The 10,218-nt window shown below is 37.8% G+C and overlaps 1 protein-coding gene across 7 annotated transcripts in view; it reads right to left on the bottom strand.

Annotated features, from left to right (window-relative positions):
• Positions 1–915: 915 nt before the first annotated feature.
• Positions 916–10,218, bottom strand: part of LRRIQ3 (leucine rich repeats and IQ motif containing 3) — a 183,446-nt gene continuing 174,143 nt past the window's right edge. For 6 of the 7 annotated variants that reach the window (XM_045292204.1, XM_045292202.1, XM_045292200.1 and 3 more), the window contains one exon: positions 916–1,591. In XM_045292204.1, the coding sequence (XP_045148139.1) occupies positions 1,462–1,591 (130 nt within the window). In that variant the 3' untranslated portion in view covers positions 916–1,461. Of the gene's footprint in view, positions 1,592–8,677; positions 8,748–10,218 lie in introns of those variants that run through there. The other variant, XM_045292205.1, reaches the window with a different exon arrangement.

Here is a 10,218-nt window from a genome sequence, read left to right as displayed (position 1 = left end):
GGAAATCAAGAAATACTGCTATGGAGTTAGAGAGACAGCTGTTATTTTAAAGAAAAGTAGCAAATTGCTGGTGCTTATTAGCAGTGTGGCATAGAAGCACAACGGAATAATCACTATTGTAAAATATATAATTTCTGGAAAGTTACCTAAAAGACTGACTAGAGACTTCACAAAAACAGTACCATTTTAAAAATTGCATACACAATGATGTACATTGTATAGGAATGTTGAATATCCATGCTAGTGTATTAAATGATCAACAGAACAATTATGGACGTGTTGTCAAGAGAGACAAAGTCCCTGAAGAAGGGCATCGTGCTTGGTAAAGTAGAAAGGTAGCATAAAAGAGGAAGGTCCTTGAAATTGATGGCCTCAGTGACTGCAACAAATGGCACAGCTATCGGAAGGATGTCGAGGATGGCCCAGGAGCAGGCAGTGTTTCCTTCTGTTGTGTACAGGGTCACTCTGTGACCTTCTCAAAGGCACCTGACAAAAACAACATCATAAATACTGTACAATGTATCTTTCTAGTCAGGTTGCAAACTCCACTGAAAAATAATTTAAATTTGATGAATAAATCTGTATGTGCCTAATATTATTCTGTACTTTTCAAATTTTCTATAATGAATATTTATTAATACAATAATATTATAGCACTTTCTGCTTATGTTTTGATCACAGTTGCATAATTGTTTGTGCATTCTCTCTGTTTCTTTCTCTCTCTCTCTCAGACACACGTGAGTACACACAGGTAAAACAGTGAAAGACATCCAAAGTGTGTGTGTCTGAGGGAACGAAGACAGTGAGTGAATGCCCATACAAAAGAAACAAAACAACAACTTCAGTAGCCAAGTTATGTTAAAACCCTTCTAAGAATTTACACTTTCTAAACACATAATAAGCAGGAGTCACTGATGGAATTGTGAAGAACTTTATTTTGAGGCGGGGAAAAGGCTCAGAAATTTTTGAACAAAATAAACAGGAAATATATGAAAGCAGGTAATGAAACTAACTGACGTGCATAGTGTCTTAATAAAAGTCAGCAGCTAGAATATAAATTACTGTTCTGAGTTTGCCAGAGAAATTGAACATGGCTTAACAGTTGCTACACTGTAGAATATGTGAACACAAGAATACAAGCAATGCCTTTGCAATATTGTCTTCAATAAAAAAAAACTATATAAAATAAGTTTTAATTATTCTTTGGAAGTCTGTATATATAAGGAAATTTTGTGGGTGCCAAGTTAGTCAACTTAGTTTAAATCAAATTATGATCAATAAGAGATACGTTTTCACTATCCTTTGTTTTATGAGCTTTATATGTAAATACATATTTTGACAGAGCACTTCTTTTCTTAATGTATTATTTCCATGTCCTGGTATTAAAATATATGACTGTAATTTATGAAGAACATAGTTTGTGATGTGGCATAGGCTCATTTTGTCATTTCCCTGGGAAATTTAAAGACAATTTGATTTTATAATTGCAACTCTTGATTTGGCCTCTTGATGTCTTTCATAGGCATTTTGAAAGGTGATCATGTCAAAAACAAATTTTTCTTCACAGTGTCTTTTATGTATTTCTTCAGCCCTAGGAAAAAGGAAACAGAAATGTATTTAAATGTCAAAACACAGCAACTAATTAAATAATTAATAATATTTGGGTGCATGCTTTTCTTGTTGGTTCCAGTCAATTTACACTTATGGGGAGCCAGGTGTGCAGATTAGAACTGCCCCAGAGGAGGGTCAAGACTGTGCCCTTTTGGAGGCCATTGCTAGGTCAGCTGCCAAGGTGCTTCTCTGACTGACATTGGGTCACTTCTGACTCACGATGACTCTATAGGACAGAGTAGAAATGGCCCTATGAGTTTCTGAGACTATAAATCATTATAGGAGTAGAAAGCCTTGTCTTTCTCCTTCAGAGCATCTGGTGGTTTGAAACTGCTAACCTTGCTGGTAACAGCCCAGCATATAAAGCACTACACCAGCAGGGCACCTTTAGGTGCTTCCAGATGGCTTCAAACCACCAGCCAGCCTTTCAGTTCATGATAGAACTTGTCTCAGGGCATCAAAATAGATACATGGAGGTAGGAAAAAATAATTTAACTTATTCCACAAAATTCTGTTTTATGGCACTCAATAATATTTACATTAGATTAATAGTTCTAAGGCTTTTATTTGTTAGAATTTAGAATGCTGACACTCCCTTGTTTAGGACTCAAAATAGGCACCTAACTCAGTCTATGTTATGATTTGTAAAACAAAGGTTCACTAAGCTCATGATAAGCCTCTAAGGTTCTCTGCTATAAAGTTGAACTGTGTCCCAGACTATAACTCTTTAGGGTAGTCAAAAGCCTCATCCCTCTTCTTAGGACATACTGGTGTTTTTGAACGGCTGACCTTGCGTTTAGGAGCTCAACATGTAACCACTTCCTAGAAATGCCATAGACCTTAGGAAAAATCATTCATCCATCTCTATCAATTCAATCAGCAATTAAAATAGCTATGTATGCTGGAAACTATCCTTCAATGCTAGAAATATACAGAAGAAGCTCACATGGTCTACAATTGTGATAAATTAATAGAAAATAAAGACCAAAAGACATATGGCTATTTAAATAAATAATTCTATAATAAAAAGTATTGTGTAACAAGAGTGAACCACAGGAGAAAATTGGTAAATAAAACTTTAGGGGCTGTATGAGACCAAAAAGAAAAATAACAAAATTTTAAAAACTTCCCTCATTTTGGATGCTCTCAAACGTAACCTCATTCTAAGCTGGATCATACAATTCTAGAAAGGATAGCAGACTACAGATAAACTGGAGAAACAGACAAATGCCCTATTGCAGAGCCCTGGGTGTGTGTGTGTGTGGGGGGGGGTATAGACTCAGAAATCTGGACTAAGAGAATGAAAGAGATAAGTCTATTAAGATTTATAGTGGCTAGTCGCTGGATGAATAATAACGGCTTTCACCAGGCTAGGAGATGTGGGAAGAGCAACAACATGAGGTAGAAGACTGAAGTTATGTTTCAGTCATGTTGAGTCTAAAACCCTAGCCAACCATGCAGTAATGCTTGTCACGTTGAGAACAGAGAAACTGTAGCTTGTGATGAAAGGTATAGGTAGTAAAGTAACATTGCTTGGGTTTGAAATCCACCTCTGTAACTTATGCACTCTGATTTTGCACTCGTAACTTAAGCTATCAATATCTAATTTATGACTATCTTATTTATGACTGTAGGTCAAAATAAGTCAGATAATTCAGTAAAATTAAACGAGTCAATATATTTTAAATCTCTAGAAGAGAGCTTGTGCTTAATAATCATGCAACACAAGTTGCCTTCCATGTTTATTTATTCGGCATTCAGATGGTTAGAATGGAAGATGCAATGACTTTGGAAGCACTGGATTGAACAGACCAATAGAAGGGTTGAATGAAAGAATCGTGAAGTCTACATTACAATTGAAAAAAAACAACCGACAAACCTACAAAGGTTATGTGATGATGGGTATCACAATATGTTAAAAAAAATTAGAATGGGGAAACTAAATGATGCTCCGAGGATGACATCCCTGCTGGGAGCTAATGGGACACAGAGGGGACAGGGAAAATGACAACAGGACGTAACACGTTGTCCCCTTACTGGACCAGACTGTGACAGAGGACATTCCTGGGGTCACACGTGGGGAAGCAGTGTGGTCTGAACCCCCCAAAATGAAGTGAATCAAGAAGGGAGCATACCTGGATAAACAATCTGGAGGAGAAAACAACCAGGCTGACTGTTCAGGGAGGACAAGGGAGAGGGGGAAGGAAGTGGTGTTAACAAACTCAGGGACAAGGGAACAACAAATGGACTGAAATTGGCAGTGAGGAGGGTGTAGGAGGTCTGGTAGGACTTGATCAAGGGTAATGTAACAGAGAGAATATGCTGAAACCCAAATGAAGGCTGAGCATGATAGTGGGACAAGAGGAAAGTAAAAGGAAATAGAGAAAAGAACTAGGTGGTAAAGGGCATTTAGAGATAAATACAGGCATGTACATATGTAAATATATTTATCTATGAGGATGAGGAAACACATCTATATGCATATATTTATAGGTTTAGTATTAAGGTACCAGATGGACATTGGGCCTCCACTCGAGTACTCCCTCAATGGAAGAATACTTTGTTCTATTAAACTGACATTCCATGATGTTCACCTTCTCCACACGATCACTGAAGACAAATGGGTGCATAAGCAAATGTGGTGAAGAAAGCTGATGGTGCCCATCTATCAATAGAAATAGCATCTGGGGTCTTAAAGTCTTGAAGATAAACAAGTGGCCATCTTGCTGAGAAGCAACCAAGCCCACGTGGTAGAAGTACACCAGCCTGTGTAATCACGAGGTGTTGAAGGGATCAGGTTTCAGGCATCAAAGAAGGAAAAATCATATCATTGTGTGCTCTTCTTCCCAATATGATTGCTGAGGACTAATGGGGGCATAAGCAAGTGTGGTGAAGAAAGCTGATGGTGCCCGGCTATCAAAAGATATAGTGTCTGGGGTCTTAAACGGTTGAATATAAACAAGCAGCCATCTAGCTGGGAAGCAACCAGCCCCACATGGAAGAAGCACACCAGCCTGTGTGATCACGAGGTGTCGAAGGGATCAGGTATCAAGCATCAAAGAACAAAAATCACGTCATCATGAATGAGAGGGAGTGCAAAGTGGGGATCCAAAGGCCATTTGTGGGCAACTGGATATCCACTTACAGAAGGGTCTCGGGGAGGAGACGAGTCAGTCAGGGAACAGTGCAGCAACGATGAAACATACAACTTTCCTCTAGTTCTTAAATGCTTCATCCCCCCAACTATCATGATCCCAATTATACCTTACAAATCCAGCTGGATTGGAGGATGTACACTGGTAGAGATGGGAACTGGAAACACAGGGAATCCAGGACAGATGAACCCTTCAAGTCCAGTGGTGAGAGGGTTAATACTAAGCGGGGTGGAGGGAAGCTGGGGTAGAAAGGGAGAACCCATTATAAGGATCTACATATAACCTCCTCTCTAGAGGTCGGTCAAAAATTGGGTGAAGGGAGACGATGGACAGTGTAAGATATGACAAAATAATAATGACTTGTAAATTATCAAGGGTTCATGAGAGATGGGGGGAATGGGGACGGAGGGGTAAAAATGAGGAGCTGATGCCAGGGACTCAAGTGGAAAGCAGATGCTTTGAGAATGATGATGGCAACAAACATGCAAATGTGATTGGCACAATGGATGCATGGATGGACTGTGATGAGCATCATATGAGCCCCCAATAAAATTATTTTTTAAAAACAGCTAAGAAGGTTTTCACTGTAAATAAATATAGAATAGTTTAGACTTCAAGACGTGATACCATTCCAATTGAAGATAGGTCCTTTAAATATCTATGAGAAAAAGTTTATTATAGTAAACCCAATGCCATCAAGTTGATTTTGACTGATAGTAACCCTATAATACAAAGTAGTAGGGCCCACAAGTTTGCCAATGCCGTAAATCTTTATGAAAGAAGATTGTCATATCTTTCCCCAGTGGAATGGCTGATAGATTTAGACCACTAAGCTTTTGGTTAGAAGCCAAGGACTAAAGCACCAAGCCACCAAAGTTTAGGTGGAATAAATGGTGTGATGAATAGGAAAAGAAATATTTGGGGTAGCCCATGACCACCTTTTATCTGATATTTAGGCTATTTCACTTCAACATATCTTTCTAACTCATGTGTAGAGAGACACTTGTTAATAGTCCCTGTGGTAGTTTTATCAAATACTTGAATTAGAGATTTATGATTACCTTTCTTTTATTCCCCAATATCCCACTGAACAGAATCAAGGAGCAACATTCCCTGTAATGGTATCACTAAATATGTGGAATGATTTTAGGTCAAGTGGTCATAATATTAAAATTAATTAAGGATCAATAACAGAGCAACTAAAAAGATTGAAAAAAATTCTGAAGTCTCAGGATAGAATACTTTATTGAATTGAAGTTTCTTTCTGCATGTTAATACTCGCGGCCTTTGAAAAGATTTATAGGGAGCTCAATAAGAAATGCCTTTGGGATATCTGCTTTATCTTTGTGTGATTCAAGAATATTACCTTTGTGCAACTTAATAGAAGTGATAATTCAGTTAAGACCATTTGCTGTTCACTTAACTCTGTATCATCTAAGTATTAATGATGGCAGACATTCGATTTTCTGTGACAAAGCTAAGCTAATTAACTTTACCTAATATTTATTTGCAATAGAATTGTACTTTGACATGGTATGATGATATATACACACAAACACATACACAAGCACACCACTTGCTATTGCAGACCTTCCAGGTCATGATCGTCCCATGTGTGACAGCATACAACTATATTTCATAAGGTTTTGAATTGATGATTTTGGGGGAAATAAATTGCTAGATTTTTCTTTTGAGGCACTTTAGAGTGGAATCAAATTTCAGCTGAGTGCGAGCATATTGACCATTTGTACTCTCCCTGCCCACAGACATGTATCTAGATCTTTCATTCTGGTTCCAAACATATTTTGTACTAAATAAAGTACATAAAATATTTGTTAAATCTCACACTGGATGCAAACATTATATATTAATTTGTACACATTACACATGATTTGTTGAAAATGGAGAGCAAAGTCAGTATTCAAATGGATCTTAGCTGTAAATATATATATATATGAAATATACTAGAGAAAATTATTAAGAGAAAATTAAAAATAGATTTCATATTTAAGAAGCCATTTCATGCATTTCAGCAAATAATTACAAATTATAACTGTGGACATTTTGAGGCTTTATTCTGTCATCATAAATTAATGTGCTTTTCCAAGGTCCTCAGGGTATCTCTCTCTGCCACTGCTTCAAAGATGGCTCATCCTTACAGCCAGGTGGGTGGTAGTGAAAATTGAACAATGCCCTCTATGAGTGATGTACATTCTCTATTTGCATAGTCCCTCTTTTAGTCTGAGTATTTTAAAGAAACAAGTCCACAGAAACTCATGTATAAGAGAGTTCTATATAAAGGTTAAGTGTGCATCAAGAAAACATCCCAACCCAGTGCTGCCCCAGCCTACAAGTCCATCATTGACCCATTAACCCATATGTCTGACACCAATCCACAAAGTCCTCCTCCATCTCACAACACACACACTGTGAGGCCGACTGCAGGAGTATCTCCACCAGTGTTCTGCTTCCTTTGTTCAGTTTCCAGTATTTGAAATGCTTTGAAGCTATGGATGAGATTTTCAGTGGCTGCTTCTTCCAAAGGGGGGAGCCTAGTTCTTTGTAGTCTGTTCTTAGTCTGGAAGCTCTGCTGAAACCTGTTCACTTTGAGTGACGTAGCTGGCATTTGAATACCAGTGACATAGCTTCCAGCATCACAGCAACACACGAACTACCCCAGTCTGACAAAATGACAGATAAGGGGCTACAGCCACAGGTTTAGTCAATTTGATTTCTGTGCAATCCATACAGTGCAGAGCACACACAAGGTTTTCAGTTATTTTGTTGGAGTTTCTGATGAATAACCCATTAATCTGGCAGAATTCTAGCTTTTGTTCTCCAGTGAGATTTCTATCACCAAGACCATATTTTCCAACTCCGCTTCTTATTTTTTCCAATTTTCACATTCCAAGCAACAGCAATTGTCAATGTATATGGATTGCATCAATGTCAGACTACAAAAGCTCATAAAATCTTTAATTTCTGCTTTTGTTTTTGTGGTTTATATGAAAGTTTGAATTATCAGCATCATCATATTTTACTAATATTTCTTATTTATGTATGGGTAGCAACCTGATAGTGATAATGCTTTGCTTTCAGATCTTGAAATATCCTATTTAATACTGAATGTAATGTACCTCTTTAATTTAGACTTCTAGTTTTCTGAACTATGAGAAAATAAATTTCTGTTGGTTAAAGCTATCCCCTTGCTGTATTAGTTATAGCAGCATTTGATAATTGAAACACACAATTTCCAGCATCGCATAGTATGCAAGCCTCTACAGCATGACAAACTGACAAAGATGAGTGGATGAAGATGAGTGGATGAAGCATTTCTAAAGGAGCATTAAATGTATGCATTTAAATAGTTTTAACACTTCAAAATAGCTCCAGGACAAAACTATGGTTGATAAACCTTAATGTGCTGTCAGAAAACATTGTGTAGTCTTCAAGATTAGCATGGGGTGGGGGCGGGGCTTCATATTTGACCTCCTTTGTTGTCTCTACTTCCCTGAAGCAGAGGTCAACAGGCCTCCATGCTCCATCCTTCCGTATTCTGACACCAACCTTTCTTCCACGGAGCTCGACTGCACTGCTAGGTTTGAGATTTCACTGCATGTCCACACATAACTCACAGAAAACATTCACACTCAGGGGAGTTTATTAGGGAACTTAATAGGTTAGCACAGGTCAGGGTCACTAAAATATAATCATTGGTCCACAGCAACCCCTGTCCTCAGCCACCAGGCATGTCTCTCTGCAGTCTCTCGGTCACATGGACCTGGAAGGGTTCCAGTGGCTTTGTCTCATTGCCCCATAGTCTCTGTGTTGTTCTTCTGTGTTTCATGGTTTTCTTGCCTCAGCCTCTGGTCCCCGTCTGACTCCTTGATTCGGTCCTTTAGACACCATGGCACAGCCTCAGGTAACTGGAATCTTGAGTGTGCTCTTCATCCTGGGTTTCTGGTACTTCTCTCTTGGCTGCTGCGTCAAAGAGCACTAAAATTTACAGTGGTAACTAAGACCAACCAATCCCTCTATTACAGGTACACATGCCCTGTTTGCATAGTGCCCCAATCATTCACTGGGAGTTACAGATACATGGGTAGAATAGCCATATTAAAATGTGTTACTCCACCACACAGTCTAATACCAGAAAACATTGTGTGCAGGTCATTTCCAGTGCACCTTTCATAATTATCTGTGCCTTCCAACCTCTTAGAGATCTTTTAAAACCATGGAAAATGAGGAAAACAATTGTAATGCAACTATATTTTTCCCATTACAGTTGTTTAATGCCCCATATATGCTGACTGATTTTCATCTAGTATTAAATTCATTTCAGCATTTCTAATTGACTGAACATGGGTAGTTACAACATATTTGAGTTACAACAAATCACAACTATCTGTCTGGTTTTATTTACGTTTTGCATATCTTGTCATTAACCTGCAATATGTACAATGCTGTGATACATAAATTACTTATGCTTTCATTCTCAGATATTTACTCCCATATGCTCATATTATTATTTGCTTTTCAAAATACTGCTATATAGAATATTTAGTCTCCAATAAGGTCATTGATGGGTGATGGAATTTTAATGGATAGTGAATTGGGCAATGCTCAACTCTAACAATATATTGAACAGTGCTTATGTTCAACAGTAATTGTGCTTCTGATTGCATAGTTATGATACTGATGTCAACTTTATTGTAGACCAGGACTATACAGTTTGATTTTATTCAGCATTTTGTACTAATGTAAACATTATTTGCTAATTTGAAGCAAAATTGTTCGAGTGTCTCACACTATCACACACCTGTGGTATTTTTACTCCCAATAATAATGTTTAGCAGAACAAGTTATACTACTCTAATTCAATACTAATGCAAAAGTAAATAACTATAAATAATAAGGAGTTTTATAAACATGGATATAAAGATGAAGATCTTATGGTTGATGATAATGGAAAGAAAGTCTGCAAAACTGTAAGTGTGCGACTATCTCATTTGACTCTTTTGCATAGAATCGGAATTTGTAGACAGTTAAAAGAATTATCAGCATAAATGGGCAATGCTAACAGAAGGAAGGGTCAAATTATGAGTTGGCAATTTCAATTAAAGATCAATCTGGAAGAAGATTTCCTATGAATTTACTGATAATTCAAATGAAAGTGCACAAATCTTTTAAAACACTGACTACACAGTAACAACAATCAAATAAGGAAAACTGAAGAAGAATCCGTGCATTAGAATTATGGGTTTCTGGGAGGAGATGAGCCAGTCAGGGTGCGATGTAGCAACGATGAAAAAATACAACTTTCTTCTAGTTCCTAAATGCTTCCTCCCCCACCCCACCCACTATCATGATCCCAATTCTGCCTTGCAAGTCTGGCTAGCCCAGAGGATGTACACTGGTACAGATAGGAACTGGAAACACAGGGAATCCAGGG

This window comes from Echinops telfairi, unplaced genomic scaffold, assembly GCF_000313985.2.
Source record: "Echinops telfairi isolate 266 unplaced genomic scaffold, ASM31398v2 ScPeMD7_443;HRSCAF=831, whole genome shotgun sequence".
Lineage (NCBI taxonomy): Eukaryota > Metazoa > Chordata > Mammalia > Afrosoricida > Tenrecidae > Echinops > Echinops telfairi.
The sequence above is the reverse complement of the archived record's forward strand: the minus strand, read 5'-3'. Positions and strand labels throughout refer to the sequence as shown.